The 16,676-nt window shown below is 47.3% G+C and overlaps 1 protein-coding gene across 6 annotated transcripts in view; it reads right to left on the bottom strand.

Annotated features, from left to right (window-relative positions):
* Positions 1 to 16,676, bottom strand: part of IFT172 (intraflagellar transport 172) — a 34,033-nt gene that overhangs the window by 10,355 nt on the left and 7,002 nt on the right. For all 6 annotated transcript variants that reach the window (XM_059188765.1, XM_059188769.1, XM_059188766.1 and 3 more), the window contains 18 exons: positions 16,419 to 16,542; positions 15,926 to 16,021; positions 14,426 to 14,587; positions 14,007 to 14,060; positions 13,683 to 13,786; positions 13,422 to 13,507; positions 9,219 to 9,331; positions 8,215 to 8,382; positions 5,091 to 5,227; positions 4,817 to 4,924; positions 3,381 to 3,465; positions 2,982 to 3,074; positions 2,169 to 2,246; positions 1,698 to 1,946; positions 1,439 to 1,517; positions 1,125 to 1,245; positions 805 to 949; positions 202 to 291 (listed from right to left, as the gene is read on the bottom strand). In XM_059188765.1, coding sequence (XP_059044748.1) covers positions 202 to 291; positions 805 to 949; positions 1,125 to 1,245; positions 1,439 to 1,517; positions 1,698 to 1,946; positions 2,169 to 2,246; positions 2,982 to 3,074; positions 3,381 to 3,465; positions 4,817 to 4,924; positions 5,091 to 5,227; positions 8,215 to 8,382; positions 9,219 to 9,331; positions 13,422 to 13,507; positions 13,683 to 13,786; positions 14,007 to 14,060; positions 14,426 to 14,587; positions 15,926 to 16,021; positions 16,419 to 16,542 — 2,092 coding nt within the window. The remainder of the gene's footprint in view (positions 1 to 201; positions 292 to 804; positions 950 to 1,124; positions 1,246 to 1,438; positions 1,518 to 1,697; positions 1,947 to 2,168; positions 2,247 to 2,981; positions 3,075 to 3,380; positions 3,466 to 4,816; positions 4,925 to 5,090; positions 5,228 to 8,214; positions 8,383 to 9,218; positions 9,332 to 13,421; positions 13,508 to 13,682; positions 13,787 to 14,006; positions 14,061 to 14,425; positions 14,588 to 15,925; positions 16,022 to 16,418; positions 16,543 to 16,676) is intronic.

The raw sequence follows: 16,676 nt of genomic DNA, 5'->3' as shown, positions 1-16,676 counted from the left end.
GGAATTACAGGTTTGGAGCAAAGGCCTCTTCATCCTTGCCTTTCCCTGTGGCTAGGTATCCAAGTGCTCCAGACTTTTCTATTTTGGTGCTCTTTCTCAGCTTTCAAGGAGGCCGGTGAAGAGGGGACATCAGAGCCCAAGGAAAGTGGGGATGGCCCCAGAGAGGTGGAGCCCTTAGACGAACCGCACCCCGCTCTCTACCTTGTGGGCTTGCTCCCAGCGGCCGGCCCGAGTGTACATGTCTATTGCATCTTTTGTTCGGTCTCCCTTAACGTACAGCTCCTCCGCAATCTGTGCTCGAGACAGCAGATACAAAAGGCCGGGAGCAAGAGCATTAGAGCAAGAGCGTTAGAGCGGCCTGCAGGGGGCAGAGCAAACCTGGCGGGGAGGGGACGGGTCCTTAGTCCACAACACAGAAGAAAAGAGGGCTATGGTGTCTCACACCCTCCACTGTTTTGAAAACAAAAACAAAACAGCCAAAACCAGAATGGGGAAAATACAACAGGCAGTTTAAAAGGACCTAAAAGGACCTCATACTTCTGCAACACAGGGCAATTCCACATAGGAACTTCCATGGAGTTCCATAGGAAGAGAGCTGGAGACTCGCTTTTTAGGTCTGGGAGAGGGCTCTATGTTATGTTGGAATGAAATAAGGGAAGTAAACTGCTTTTCTTCTCGCTCATGGTGGCTGGTGCTGCTGGACCCAGAAAGAAGGATTTGGTGAGGGGCCCCCACTTCCGGTTCTGGGTTCTCTTCTCATTCGGTACTGCGTTGCCTCCAGCTCCAGCAAGGGACTTTCCTCACCTCATACTCCTGCAGAGATGCATAGTGTTGGGCCACGCGGGGATAGTATTTGGACGCAGTGTTCCGGTCCTGTAGATCTAATATATAAATGGCCTTCTTCCACTGGCGGGCGCCCAGGGCAGCTTCAATTGCCTTAATGGAGCACCTGGCAGAGTTGGGAAAGGCATCCGTGCGTATGAGGCAAGAGGAAGACAGGTAGAGGTAGGGAGACACCTCAAGCCTACTCCAACCTACATGGTGCCATCTCTCTCGGAGCCTCGGTGCCCTTACTTGCCCCATCACTTTGGACCTCACACCCAGTCGCCTTTGCACCCCTCTACCTGGCTTCAATGTAGTGATTAATGGCTGCATCGAGCTGCTTCTGCTGCACCAAATGATCCCCCCAGGCCTCTTCCAGTCTCATCACCTCCACTGGGAATGCCAACCGAGCCAGCTCCACCGCTGCCAGGGACAGAGAGGGCACTCAGCTAAGCCTTCCAGGGACGGGACTCCGGGAAATGGGGTGTGGAAAATAGGCGACAAGTGGAGGGATGGAGAACTGAGCCGATCCACCAGAACAGGTGCACAAAATTGGTGCAGGGGCATTATTCGGGCAAGACTCTAACAGGGAAGGCTGGGTTGTCCGGGGCAGTACCTTTCATGAATGCGCTGCCTTTACAGTAGCACTCCAGGGCCCGCTCTGGGTTTCGAATCTTCTCAAAGAGATCACCTGCCTGTTGACACATACCACGTGACTACAACAATTACCCTACTACACTAAGAATCAAGTATCAGCCCCCAAAGGTGGAGACTCAGCCACCAGTTCTGGGGGGTTATGCACTCCAGGACTCCCCTGGGTAGGAGGGAGCGCTGAGTCCTGGAGAGGAGGGACAGGAACGGGAAGCCAGCCATACCCTTTCATACAGCTCCCCCTTGATAAGGGCTGCAGTGATGTTTTCTACCAGCTCGGTGTTAGCTAGCAGTTCCTCCTGGGCCAGCACCAGCCGGGCAGCTTTGGCAGGGAGCCCGGCTTTGAGGTAGAGGCTGATGGCTGCTAGTCCATCCCCCTGGCTCTCCTGTAGCTCACCAGCTCGCTCCTCTTGCTGTGTGTCCATCAGCCACTGGTAGTAACTGCGGCGCAGCTTCTCCAGGGCTGGGTGCCCCTGGACATGCAAGAGAGGCAAGACAAGTCACATCCCTCCTTCCTGTACTGCTTCCCAAGCTTCTCCAATCCCACTGTAAGAACGGAAAGCCTCCTGGTCACCATTGTGCCAACTCCCAGCCCGACCCTGTTCCAGCTCCTATAGCCTCCTTGGTAAGAAGAGGCTTCGGATATTGGTGGAACTGAGCTGCGAGCACCATGGAGAGGACAGAACTGGTAGTACCTTGGCCTGAGCCACAGCGATACACTCATCCCAACGGTGCAGTTCCTGGTACATGTCCATAGCCTCCTCAACGGCATTCTAAGGGAACCCGGGGAGAGGAGAGGGGGACACCAAGAAGTGAGAGGAGCATTATGGATCGGCAGGCTGTCCTCAGCCTGGGTATGATGCCAGCCCACGGGGACTAAAAGCCTCACCCTTGACCTATGCACAAGCAGTGTCGGATTTATCAAGAAAGCAGAAGAAGGGGCGCCTGGGTGGCTCAGTGGGTTAAGCCGCTGCCTTCGGCTCAGGTCATGATCTCAGGGTCCTGGGATCGAGTCCCGCATCGGGCTCTCTGCTTGGCAGGGAGCCTGCTTCCTCCTCTCTCTCTCTGCCTGCCTCTCTGCCTACTTGTAATCTCTGTCAAATAAATAAATAAATCTTTAAAAAAAAAAAAAAGAAAGAAAGCAGAAGGAGGTTAAGCCCCAGGGCACCTCATTTGCATAGGCTCCTTCCAAGGCGTTATTTCTTAAGGAGGGCTCCTCAAATTCTATCCACTTCGGGCCCCACAAACCCTGGATTTGCCTGTGTGCACAAGCACGGCCAGGGCAGGCTCTGGGGTAGGGGGAGGCGGCAGATGGGGAGGCAGCAAACAGCTTATAAAGACATAACTGTAAGGACTAATGCAGAGCAGAGCCAGAAGGAAGGAGTGACATTTTAGCTGCATCGACCTTTCTAGAAGCTCTCCCCCGGAGCTCTCTCCTCCCCTCAGGCTGCCTCACTCCCCCTCCCGCCCAGCTCCCCTCTTGAATCTGGTCCCTCTGCTCCCATCACCTGCTCCAAGAAGATCATCTCAGCCAGCTTGTAGTTCTTCTCCAGCATGGCTAGGCGTGCTCGGACCTGGTAAAAGTCCGTTCCTTCTCCACCCTGTGGGGCAGGAAGAAGGCTCTGGTTATCCTGTCAGCACTGCAGGAGCCATTCAGACTATGTGAGCTTATTAGACAGGAAGGCGACAGAGACGAGGAAGCTAAAGGACCAGAAAGCTGAAAACCTTCATGGGGCTTAAAGGATGAGGTCTGGCAAGCCATTCCAGAGCGGTCTGACTTGAAGGTGGGGGTGGCCTGGACAGAACAGAGCGCGCGAGCCATGGCTGGAAAGCCAGGGGTGGTGGGGCTGGGCGTGAAGAGAAATCTCTGCTTGAGAGACTGAATAATTCAGGAGGATAATACTTGCATATTCCCGAGACACTTGGTCTGCAATCTCATTGGTCTCATGCAGGAATCGAGCTTTTGCTACATGGCCCAAAGCAGAAAAGCACCTACAGGGCGGAAGCAATCATAGTAACAGCAGCATCACTGAAGGATCAGCGTGGACGCGCCGGCCCAGCAGCTGAACACTGAGCCTCGGTGAAGTGCTGCGCGGTTTCTGCCCCTAGAGACACAAGGGGATACTCGGATGAGGGCCTCGCTCTCAGGGAACTTACTTTCTGGGGGACACAAGTAGTTAGTATGCAAATAAAGATATTCCAGAGAAAGAAGAGTGAAATGGAATAGCTTGACAGTACATATAAACTGTAACGGAGGGGGCTGGTTCAGCTGGAACTCAGAGAAGGCCTATCTGAGGAGATGACATTTGTGCCAAGACCTAAGTACAAGAAAAAGTCAGTCACGCAAGATGGGGAAAAATTATTCCAGGCAGAGGGAACAGCGCATGTAAGGTGCCATGGCAGGAATGAGTCTGAAATACTCAAAGGGCCCAAGGGGTGCCAGTGTGGCTGGAGACTAACGGGCACGTGGGTACCTAGAAGATGAAGGGGGCAGAGGCCAAATAGTGTAAGGAGTTAGGACATGCCATGGGCTGTGGATCTTATATTAAGTAGAACAGTAAGCTACTGGAAGGTTCTGAGCAAAAAAAGGACACAATCTGATTTATGGTGTAACACATGATTTCAGCTATTGTGGGATGAATGGATGGTAGGTGTGTAAGAACAGGATCCGTGAGACTAAGAGGCTTTTGTGACACTGCAGGTAGAGGTGTGGTCTGTTCTGGGATGGACAGTAAGAGCTTCAGGATGTGTTCTGAAGACACTGGGTCAGGGCCCTAAGACAAGCTGGTCGTCTAGCTGTAGGGCCATGGGAAAGGAAGCATCCAAGAGGACTCCTGGCAAAACAGCAGCAGCTGACATTTACTGAGCACTGAGAATTCTCCTACTTTCTTCACTGCCCCTATGATTCTTCTTTACCACCCCAAGAGGTAAATGCTATCATTCCTCCCATTTACAGAGAGGAAATTGAGAAACCAAGGTTTAGCAAGGCTCACTTAACCCATGGTTATACAAGCTGTTAAATGGAGCCAGATAACTCGAAAGAGTCTAAAATCCCAAGACTGTCCTACTAACTACACCCCATGCCGCATTCGGAAATACACGTCAACACCTGGACTGGAGGGCATGGGTGTGAAAACTCTGAAGGGGGACCTACATAGGGGAAGCAAAAGCAAAAAAAAATCTTATAAACTGGGATGGAAGAATGTTTGGAATAACTACCTGGAAGGTATTACTGGTTGTAAGGGCAGGGGACTGGTGCCTCAGCACTGGGAGGAGCGTCTCACACACACACACCCCCCACCCACCGAAAATGGCCTCTGGCCTCACTTCTGGTCTGCCTCACCTCTCCGCGATGTGGAGCTGCCTTGCCTCGAGTGCCAGTTTGCTCAAGGTTTTCCACATTGCCTCTGTTTCTGGGGTCATTTCCAGAGTCTCCAAGAAGGCTGTGGCCCTGAAGAGAGAAGGAAGGAAAGCAACAGTGCAGGTGCAGCAGGGCGCAGAGGAGTACTGGCGATGGGCAGGGGTGGCGGGGCCAGTTGTCTGGCCCATCCCAGCTCCTCCAGCCTCAGAACCAGCCTCTCCCACCACCTCCCGGGGCTGTCAGCCCAGCCCCTCACCGGGTGTAGTTGCCGTCATCAATGGCCGTTCCAAACTCGATCAGGCCCTCATCCAGCGTGTAGGCAACAGTCGTCACACCTTCGGTCACCATCACCTCGGTCTTCCCACCGCCCCGCTCCAGACCTACCACATCACCCTGTAAAATTTCAGTCCCCCCACCCCACCCGAATTCCAGGTTAGTGTCTCCACCGACTCCACTGCAGAATGGACAGGCCTTACCCCCCCCAGCGCGTACACGCTGAGGGAATCCCAGTGGCCCTTGTTTCCTTCAAGCAGGTAAGAAGCCCTTATCTACACGGACGCCCTCAGCTTCCGGGACACTCAGAGCTGTGCCCGCACTAATGCCTGCAGGTAAACTGACAAAGTGGGCAACCACTTCTGCTTTCGGCTTGAGTCCTGTTAAAATACAACTTTAACCTGGGCCGTACTTTTGCATACCTTCATTGCTTAGGTCACCTGAAGAAATCGCTAGGCTTGCTTCCTAGTCTCCCGCGGGGAGGAAAGGAAAGGAAAAGCAGGAGGGAGGGAAGAAAAGGAAGGAAGGGAAGAAGAGAAAGAAAAGGAGAAAAACAGAAAAGGGAAGGAAAACATAAAAAGGAAAAGGCCGGTAAGCTAAAACCCGAGCAGGAAAAAACAGGGGAGCAAGCGGAAAGGGTACAGTTGCCCTGATGCAAACACAGCAGCGGGTGAATAAAGCAGGGGTCCTCCAGCAGGATGAGGGGGCGATTCTGAGAATGTGTTAGTCATGAAATCTGGGATCCTCTCTTCAGGAAAGGGAACAAAAGCCATTAGTCTGCCCGATTCCTGCAAAAGCAAACACTGATCATCTCTAGAGGAAAACATGCCCATGTTAGGCCCTTGAGATTCTAAAAATTATATCCAATGTAACGTGAGCCCCCCAATAAAAAAAGGGTCCCAAAATAGAAGTTAACCACCATAAAGGAGTAAACAATAACAAGAACTACAGCACTTGTGGCCCTCCAAGGATTTCTAATATTAAAAATAACAATTATGGAAGAAACCAGTTATGGAATATGAAAGAACTGTAAAATGTTTAAAGACCTAAGAGATGGAATGAAACATTAAGCAAGGGACAAGAGACTCTAAAAAATGGCCACATTGTGTTCACTTCAGCAGCAAATATACTAGAAAAAATGACCAGGCAGACTAGAGAAAGAACCAAATAAAACTGTATGAAAAATTCAATATTTGAAGTAAGAAAACTCAGTGGGTGATTTCAATAGCAGATGAGACGATGGTGAAAGCGAACCCCTGACTTGCAAGATGTTTCTTTTTTTTTAAATAATTTTTTAAAAATTATATTTATTTATTTATTTGACAGAGAGAGAGGGAAACAGGCAAGGGGATGGGAGAGTGGAAGAGGCAGAAACAGGCTTCCTGCTGAGCAGGGAACCCCATGCAGGGGCTCGATCCCAGGACCCCGGGATCATGACCTGAGCCAAAGGCAGACACTTAAGGGCCAAGCCACCCAGGCACACCTTGCAAGATGTTTCTTAAGGAATTATCCAGAATGTAGCACGGAGCGAGAAGGAGGAAGGAAGAGTAAGAGGTTATAGAGGCACAAAGACAGGACAAGAAACGGAACACATACCAAATTAGAGTTCTGAGGGTGAGAAAGAGATTTCGAGAGAAGCAGCAACATTTAAAGAGCTCACGGCTGAGGAACAAGGTGTCCTCACAGATGGAACACACACACACACACTCACACACACACACACAAACGCGTGCGCGTGCGCATACACAATGAGCATAGTTAAGCAGAAGGACATTTATATGCAGACATAATGTACCGAAGCTTCAAAATGCTGAAAAAAGAAAAAGACTCTAAAACCAACACGACAGGGACGCCTGGGTGGCTCAGAAGGGTAAGACTCTGCCTTAGGTTCAGGTCACAATCCTGGAGGGAGTTATGGGATTAAGCCCCCCACCAATCCGTCCCTGCTCAGGGGGAGTCTGCTTCTCCTTCTGCCCCTCCCCTTGCTCTCTCAAATAAATAAATAAAATATTTTTTTAAAAAGCAACAGGACAACACAAGGAGCTGTGAATAAACTTCTCAGAACTAAGGGGGTCAGTCAATGGGAAGACAGTATTTGCAAAAGACTAAGAAAAACTGTCAATTGTTCTTTCAAGAACACGCCAAATAAAAACATTTTCAGATAATTCCATTTCAGTAATTTTGAGAAACTGAGGATTTATCTTTAAACACTTTCTCTCAAGGAGGTAACTCCAGAGCGAAGATCAGCAATGCAAAAAGAAAGAGTGAGCAGAGAAACTGGCACCATGACGGTAAATGTAACCAAATTCTGGCTGTGTAAAAGAATAACATTTCACTTTGGGGATAAAAAAATACTGGGCAATAATGGCAAGGGGGAGTTAATCAAAGTTCAGCTCCTTGTATCATTTGCCAGGGGTCAGATGCTAAATAAGAAACTATTCAATTTAAGGGTATGGTAAACTTCCAAGGGGAACCACTATAGGAATCAAATGTATGACCTCCAAAGCAAAACTGTGGAAAAATTTGTTTAAGAAAGGACAGAACAACCCCCAAGCGCCAAACTTAATTAGTCTAAAATGAGGAAAGAAAGGAGGGAAAGAAGAGATATAGAAAAAAGACAAAAAGAACTATCACATGCTCGCTCTGGACCCACACCAGTCAACCTAGCCTAGCACAGGGGCCTCTCGTTTTCCCTCCCAGATTCTGGAAGGTCACTGGAATGTACGTGATGCTGGTGGGACAGCAGAGTGACTGATCTTCGGTCTGATAAAAAAAAATGGCTCTGAACAGAACAGCTTACAACAGAGAATCCTCACCCAGAACTGACAGAACTGCCCCCACTATGGGGGCTCTTCTAGCCTAAGAGAACTCATTATGACCTGGTGAATTCCCAGGGCCACTATAATAGAGAGGACAGGATACAATGTCAGGAATCTGATCAAGGACGGTTCTGGGGCCTCGCGCACTGTGGGTAAGCTTTACTTGCTGACTCTATCACAGAGATGATGCATGGTGGGCCAGAGAAAACCAAATAAACTTTGGAGCTTCCTCAGGGCCCTAACTGAGTGGTGGGACACTATGTCTGAGGTCCCCTGGCACCGACGTACCCTAATAGAGGATGTGGTGACCCTCTCGGGTGCCTCAATGTTGTACCACACACACAGGCTGTTTCGGTTCTGAGCCACCAGCACGTCACTTCCTGGGACCCACTGCACGTAGGAGCAAAAGTTGAGGATCATCGTCTTAGAGCAGCTTTCAATATCGTATAGATGCAACTGTGGAAGGAAGAGGTGGACAGCGCAATCAGAGGGGGCTATGGGGTGGCTTCTGATATCAACCATTTCTCTAATGAAATGTGGCGAGCTGACCCACCAGTCAGGCAGATGCTGAATTTCAAAGCTTACTAGCCTGCAATGCTCAACGTTTATGTTGACTTGGTACATCCTGACTCTGGCCCTAAGAGATGACCAAGTGAGCCCAGAGCTACACCCAGAAATTTAAGTTAGGTGAAGGTCAGACTTTCGTTCTTAGAGTTTAACTCTGGGCCAGAGTTGCCAGACTGGATCACAAAAGTAAGGCCACCACGCATATTAAATGGTCTGGAAATCAGCGATGTGGCTTTCACATCACAATGAACATGAAATGAAAAATCACCAGTCTCTTTGCCCTCAAGGTGGAGCTCTCTGGTGATACTATATTGAGATCAGAGTCAATAAGGAGTTCGGGGGAGACTGTCGAGCCAGCCGTAACGCTGTGGGGTACGTGTAGCTGACGAATGCTGCAACAGGTGTGGGTAAAGTTCAGCCAGGCAAGCGGGGGTGAGGCAGTCTCACGAGGGCACAGATTTGTGAACAGTAACAGAGAAACCAGCTCCCAAATTTCCCTCTCAGCTTTGGTGCCATCACAATACCATCTTCTTAAGGTATGGGCTACAGTAACAGATGGGCTGTGATAACAGACACAACGTTGATTCTTCTGTGCCTTTTGCTATGTTAATGGCATAGTGCACCAAGAAATTATGCCCATCCTGCCCCCTGCAATCTCTGGCAGCAGGTAGTACCACATCCTCTAGGGACTACTCAATGGCTAAGGCCTTAGTAACCCTTCTTACACGAAGTTTCCGGTCCCTGAAGAGAAGCTTGTGCCCCGTTTCATTAAGTTCCAGCCAATCCACACGGCTTTCGTGGCTGATGGTGCCAATGTTGTAGCCACCAGTCAGATCCACTACAAAGTAAAAGAGACAGGGTTAAGAAGACAGATTCCACAGAATCATATACAGGACACAAGGCAGCCTGCAAAAGTCTTGCCTTTGATGATTATGTTAGGCTTTAAGAATGCACAAGTATAGGGTATGAGGAATTATGACATAATTTTGCTAAGATGCTTATAATACTAGATTTCTACTAAAATTGTAGAGATTTTTAACTCTGTAGCTAACTCAAAAGGTCCAGATCCATCAAGAAATGAGATTCCTCTCTGGGATCTTGGAGTTGTCTCATAGCAGATCAGAACACATCAAAGCAACGGGCATCTGTTACTCAAGAAATCCTCTGGAAGGCAGCACTGAGCACTTTAAGGAAGAGCCCCAGTTCCAGCACAACCATGAAGAGAAAGCTGATGGATGAAATGACCTCCATGAACATATTTGCTGCAAGGAGTTCCCTGCATTTTGAGTGTCACTGATGTTAAGAACCCCGAGGGGCAAAGAGTGGAGAAGGCACACAGACAAAACAGAAGGAACCTCTGATTAAAGTCAGGCTGAGAGTGCTGAGGATCAGTCTTTTAGTTTGGTGTGAATTTTGCAGACAATGTAAGACAGGATCACACTTAAGGACTGGCTAGGATGCTTTCAGGGAGTCCCCTGAACATGGCGCATCCACAGCTCTTGTTTGTATATGTTACCGATGCACAACGTCCCGCCGTGATCCGTGCTGAAGCTCAAGACCAAATGCCAGCTGATGTACACAGCTGGGAAGACCAAATTAAAAATGAAATTTCCTTTAATTAAAAGCCACCTTGATAAAGCCATGTTTCAATGTCTCAATTTATAAGTAGAATCACAGAATACTAGAGCTGTGGGACCCTATCTCTGTGAACATCCTGAAATTATATACAAAATTATATGTTTATGTATATTTTTCTGGGAAAGGATCTGTGATTTTTTTTTTTAATTTGAGAGAGAGACAGTGAGAGAGAGCATGAGCGAGGAGAAGGTCAGAGAGAGAAGCAGACTCCCCGTGGAGCTGGGAGCCCGATGCGGAACTCGATCCCGGGACTCCAGGATCATGACCTGAGCCGAAGGCAGTCGTCCAACCAACTGAGCCACCCAGGCGTCCCAGGATCTGTGATTTTTTAAAAAAGATTTATTTATTTGAGAGGAAGAGAGAGAGAGACAGAGCATGAGAGGGGGGAGGGTCAGAGGGAGAAGGAGACTCCCTGCCGGGCAGGAAGCCCAAAGCTGGACTCAAGGATCACAACCGGAGCTGAAGGCAGTCGCCTAACCAACGGAGCCACCCAGGCGCCCCAGGATCTATGATTTTAATTAGATCCTCAAAGGGGTCACTAATGAAAAAAGGTTAAGAGAAGAACTCTGTTATTCTCTGTTTTTTATACTTTTGAAGACGAGCCCTGTGTAGTGGGATGACTTGTCCAAAGTCTCACAGCTCATTACTGCCCCTGGAACATGGGCCACCACACTACACCATTTCCATTACAACTCAACAGTTGGATGTGAAACATAAAGCTCATGAACTGTAAAAGTATCTTAAGAACAGACCCATATGTATTTGGAAACTTGATTTATAAGAGGTGACATTACGAATCAGTGAGTACAGAACGGATTTCCAATAAACGGTTTAACATGGAAAAAGTAAAATATGAGCCACACCTACATTATGCACAAAAATTAATTCCAGGTGACAAGCAAAATCTAAAAATATTAAAACATAGGAGGGAGTAGGAAACTTTTTCTTTTTTTAAAGTTTTATTTATTTATTTATTCATTTAACTCTACACCCAGCTTGGGGCTCAAACTCACGATCCTGAGATCAAGAGTCACATGCTCCTCTGGCTCAGTCAGTCAGGTGCCCCAGGGAAACTTCTTAAACGAGACCTCAAAAATCACAAACTAGGGGCACCTGGGTTAAAGACTCTGCCTTCGGCTCAGGTCATGATCTCAGGGTCCTGGAATCGAGCCCAGCATCAGGCTCTCTGCTTGGCAGGGAGCCTGCTTTCCCCTCTTTCTCTGCTTGCCACTCTGCCTACTTGGATCTCTCTCTCTCTCTGTCAAATAAATAAATAAAATCTTAAAAAAAAAAATCACAAACTATTTCTTAAAAAGTGACTAAATGAACTACATTAAAATTAGAAATGTCCAGGGGCACCTGGGTGGCTCAGTAGGTTAAGCCTCTGCCTTCCGCTCAGGTCATGATCTCAGGGTCCTGGGATCGAGTCCCGCATCGGGCTCTCTGCTCATCAGGGAGCCTGCTTCCTCCTCTCTTTCTCTCTGCCTGCCTCTCTGCCTACTTGTGATCTCTCTCTGTCAAATAAATAAATAAAATCTTAAAAAAAAAAATTAGAAATGTCTGAACTCTAAAAGAGGCCGAGACAAAATATCCGCAACACAAATGACCATCCAAGGCTAGATGTGCATATACACAGAACTCCTTCAAGTCAAGAGGGAAAATACAGCCTGATTTTAAAAATAGGCGAGGGATAAGAACTGGCAAAATGCAGAAGAACAAATCCAACACCAATAAACAAATGAACAACAACAAAAATGAATACAATGAAGTATTATTTCACATAAGTCAGATTGAGCCAAAATTATGAAGTCGGGCAATTTCAAGTATTGGAGAGGATGCAGAACACTGGGACTTCTAACTGCTGGTGGGAATGTAAATTGGTACAATCTCTTTGGAGAGCAATTTGGAAGATTTAGCGAAATTACAGATGTACCTCTTCTATGATTCAGCAGTTCCAATCTAGGTGTAAACCTGAGAGAACCAAAACACTGGAAACGGTGAAAAACCAACAACTTCCATGTCCCTCAGTAAGAGGAGAATAAAAGATCTGAAGTAAATATAATGAAAGATCAGGACATGATAGAACTACGGATGGTGGGGGGGGGCTGGGTGGCTCAGTGGGTTAAAGCCTCTGCCTTCGGCTCAGGTCATGATCTCAAGGTCCTGGAATCGAGCCCCACATCAGGCTCTCTGCTCAGTGGGGAGTCTGCTTCCTCCTCTCTCTGCCTGCCTTTCTGCCTACTTGTGATCTTCGTCTGTCAAATAAATGAATAAAATCTTAAAAAAAAAAAAAAAGAACTAGGTATGGTACACAAGTAATAATAGTATTATTATTAATAGCTAACATTTATTAGGTGTTTATTATGGGCCAGACATTAGTCTAAGTGCTTTTCATATGAGGCAGGTACAATTTTTATCCCCATTTTGTGGATGAGGAAATTGAGATACAGAAAGGTTAAGAAACTGACCTAAGATCGCACAGGTATAATTGCAGAAGTGGGGACGTTTGACTCTAGACCCTTGTTCTTAACGACACTATATGGATATGCTATTCTCTATACATCATAGGGAATACTGTGCTGCTCTAAATACATTTTTCTATGCTTGAAACATTTCATGACAGAGTTAATTTTTTTCAAGAGATTTTATTTATTTGTCAGAGAGAGTGAGTACACAAGCAGGGAGAGCAGAAAGCAGAGGGACAAGCAGGCTCCCTGCTGAGCAAGAAGCCTAATGTGGGACTTGATCCCAGGACTCTGGAATCATGACCTGAGCCGAAGGCAGGCTCTTAATTGACTGAGCCACCCAGGTGTCCCCAGAGTTAATTATTAATACATAAAATAAGGTGTATTTATTTATGTGAGCACTTGTGAAATTCAAATAAATGTTGTCCTCACTGGCTACCAATGTCAAACTCTACAGAAAATAAGTTCCCTTTTGGTTCGAACAGTCCATTATCCTATGTCCTACGTCTAAACAGGAAAATTCATAAATTTACTAATGGTTCCGCTCTACATACAGTTCACAATTCCTAGCCCTAAGATACATGCCTAAAGAGCATGAATAATTACAGGGACAAGCTGATATGCGCAACAGTGTATCTGTATCTCTACAGCTAGACGCAGACTCACACACGTGGATTAGAACACTTCCCACATCCTCTGTGAGAGCAGGGCCATACATTTACCTGGTGCCTCTCAGATTCCTGCATTCTCCACTCTACATACCCCTGTGATATGGAAGCATCTATAAACCTCTGTTTTGTTATCAGAATTATGAGAGAGTCTTACCGATAGCAATAGTCTTAATATCAACAAGATAAGCCAATTTCTTATTGTCTTCCATCCCTCGTTGACGCCGCTCATTAATACGGACACTGAAACACGAAGGGTGAGGTAAGGCAGAATGGACTTGGGTCATCGGGATGTTGAGCAAGGGCCCCAAAGTACCATAGGGGACGAAGTTTTTAGATTAATCTTGAGGATACAGGAGTTAGAGGTTAGAAGGGACTTCTCTGGGTTTCAAAAATTTAGAGAACCTTGTGGGGTTACCTGATGAGGTGGGGGTTCATGAATTCAGTACGCACAGAACCCAAGGTATCATTACTCCCATATTCCACCAGGGTTAGCTCTCCAGCATTGAAGATCATGCACACCTGGGGATGAAGGGACTGTCACGTGGTGGGAAGTTTGCATGAGGAAGTCTGCACGGTCAACAGTAGTAGAGGGAGATGTCTCGTCAGTGCAAAGTGACTCCCTTTTATTCTGTTCTTTATTCTGTTCCTCTGCCTATCTCGCCCTCCTTTCTTTCTCTGCTCTCTCTTAGCTAGGAGGTTGAATGAGATGGTGATGGTCAGTCAATCAAGCTCTACTCACATTTTCATTTTCAAAGAAATACTTCTCATTGCCACCAGATCCCTGCCAAGCCACCTGTAAAAGAGGGAGAGGACATAAGAACAATGTGGGTAAGTATCCAAGACAATGCTGAGAGAAGGACAGGGTAGGGGGCAGAGAGAAGGAGTGTAGGAAGGCCCTGATGTTCCACAAGTGGGGTGCTGTGTCACATTCTGCCCTAGGCTTCTAGGCTTCTGAGAGATGCTGTAAAAACAGTCCAACAGTGGGAATTCCCATTCTAGGATTCTAAATCTCCAGGGTCTCACTCCCAGGTCCCCCAGGTCTCCAACGCCAGCATCTTAGAGCTTTTCCTTAGAGATCTTCCCCCTTAGGGACCCGGGTTCCCTGGAAGTAGCAGCTCACGATGCTCCATTCCCCGCCCCTTCACCTGGGGTTCCTACCTCACTAAGGCGATTAGTGTTCAGGTCCCCCAGCAGCAACGTGTCTGATGTGTGGGCCACCAGGTAACGTTCCTTTCCGAGGATTTTCACCTCTTCCACCTCGTAGCCATAGTGTGACTTGAGTACCACCCGGGTCCCCGATGACAGGTTCTTCACAATCACCTTGGTAAGGTACAATTCTGAGCACCCTGAGGCTTCCCTCAACCCCAAAGAGGGCTGAACCTGCCGTGCCCACCTCCACAGTGTTAAACAAAGCTAGTCTCTTGTTTCCTCACCTAACCTAGGCTATTGATGGTAAAAATGACACCTCCCATTCACACAGTGCTTTACGATATACAAAATGTTTTCAGAGATTATCTCCTTCAATGCTAATACATAATACATACAGGGTAAAACTAATCACTCTCCTTACCTTCCTGTACCTCTTGTGAAAATCTCTGTGATTACTTTAATCGTGGTATATACTGATCATACTGTCATTTCATATAGCTCTTTGCTAAAATGATCCTGATTAAGGAACAACAGAATACAGACAATTATCTTTGTATTCTCTGTCCTAACAGTGCTCATGTATAGAGAATGGACAGAAAATGAAAGAACAGGGGTGCCTGGCTGGCTCAGTCAGAGGAGCATGCGACTCTTGATCTCAGTTGTGGGTTTGAGCCCCATGTGGGGTGTACAGTTATTTAAAAATAAAATCTTAAAAAAAGGGGGGGGGCGCCTGGGTAGCTCAGCTGATTAAGCATCTGCCTTTGGTTCAGGTCATGATCTTGGGGTCTTGGGATCAGGCCCCATATTCAGCCCCACGGCCGAGTGCTCCCTCTCCCTCTAGCCTTCCCCTGCTCCTGTGCGGACACTCTGTTAAGTAAGTGAACAAAATTTTTAAAAAAGAGAAAAAGAATGAAGGAAGCAATGAATAATAAATGGAAGGAAAAGAGAACAGAGGGAGAGAAAACAGAAAAGTGGGCTCAGGAACTAAGAAATTACCTTGCAATGTCATACACGATGGATTCAGAGGCCCTAAAGCAATGTTATGCACCTGCGTAATCCTAAACTCCCCAGTTAACAACATATAGGTAATAAAGCCTTTTCTGTTGTGTTTCGTTTTAGAGAGGGATAGAATCATGGGTGGGGCAGAGGGAGCGGGAAAGAGAGAATCTTCAACAGACTCCATACCCAGCGTGGAGCCCCTCGTGGTGCTTGATCTCACAAGCCTGAGATCATGACGTGAGCTGAAATCAAGAGTCCGACACTGAAGACTGAGCTATCCAGGCGCCCCAGGTAGTAAAGTTTTAAATCAGGAAGGTGGAAGTGGCGATCTCTGTACCCCTTCAATTTGGTGTTTAAATCTTTTCTTAAGCTGGAAGGGCTACAGAGTAAAGTTGTCAAAGAGTCACCTGATACACTCTGTTCTCCAGAGCAGCTCTACCAGGGGTTAAATTTGGCACTGTGGCAGTGTCCGGAAGGAGATTTTGGTGCAGTAGGCTATCAGCTGCTTACCTGGCTAGGTCCCACATATGTCAACTCAAACTTATTCTTGTAAACACTTCTCCGGAGGCAGCAGTCAAACTGTTCCACTCCACCACAGAGTGTGCCCTAGAAGGGAAAGCGACAACATAAAAGGTAACAGGCATCAGAAGGATATCTGGAGACACCCTTGAAACCCAAGTTCTAGAATCTAGGAAAGAGTTGGCAGTAAAAGGGCTGGCAGTTTTGGGAAGTACCAGATGGAAAGAGGTGGCACTCACAGGACGCCAGGATAGTGATGGGAGGAAACGGAGAAATCAGCCCCGCCTACAGAATTCTTTGCCTCTTTTGGCTTCCCATAAAGTGTGAATTTCTCTTTCCTGCCGTTAATGTCCTATTTTTAGGTTGAAGTCCAAAGGGAAGAAGAGAGTCTCTAGTTTCAGGGAGAGTGCTTTAGGCGAAGGCCGGATTTTTCCTAGTTTGAAGAAAGTCACCCAGGCGGAAAAGGATTACTTGTAAAACGCACCGCACAGAGTCGAGAGCCATCCCGTTTCCAGGCCAAGGCAGTGACGGTATATAGGTTGGCAATCTCCTTGGGCTTTGCCTCTTCCCAGATGCTTCTTCGAGGGCTCCAGTTGAGTACCCGAAGTCTGAAATTAAGGAGGTGGATTTCAGAAGAGATGGAGACTGAGCAAAAGGGTGGAAATGGGTGCGTAACAGAAGGCAATGAGTCTCGCTGTACTAGAGAAGAGAGGAAGTGAGAGAGAACACACATGCTAGGGAA

The sequence above is a fragment of the Mustela lutreola genome, chromosome 9 (genome assembly GCF_030435805.1).
Source record: "Mustela lutreola isolate mMusLut2 chromosome 9, mMusLut2.pri, whole genome shotgun sequence".
NCBI lineage: Eukaryota > Metazoa > Chordata > Mammalia > Carnivora > Mustelidae > Mustela > Mustela lutreola.
The sequence above is the reverse complement of the archived record's forward strand: the minus strand, read 5'-3'. Positions and strand labels throughout refer to the sequence as shown.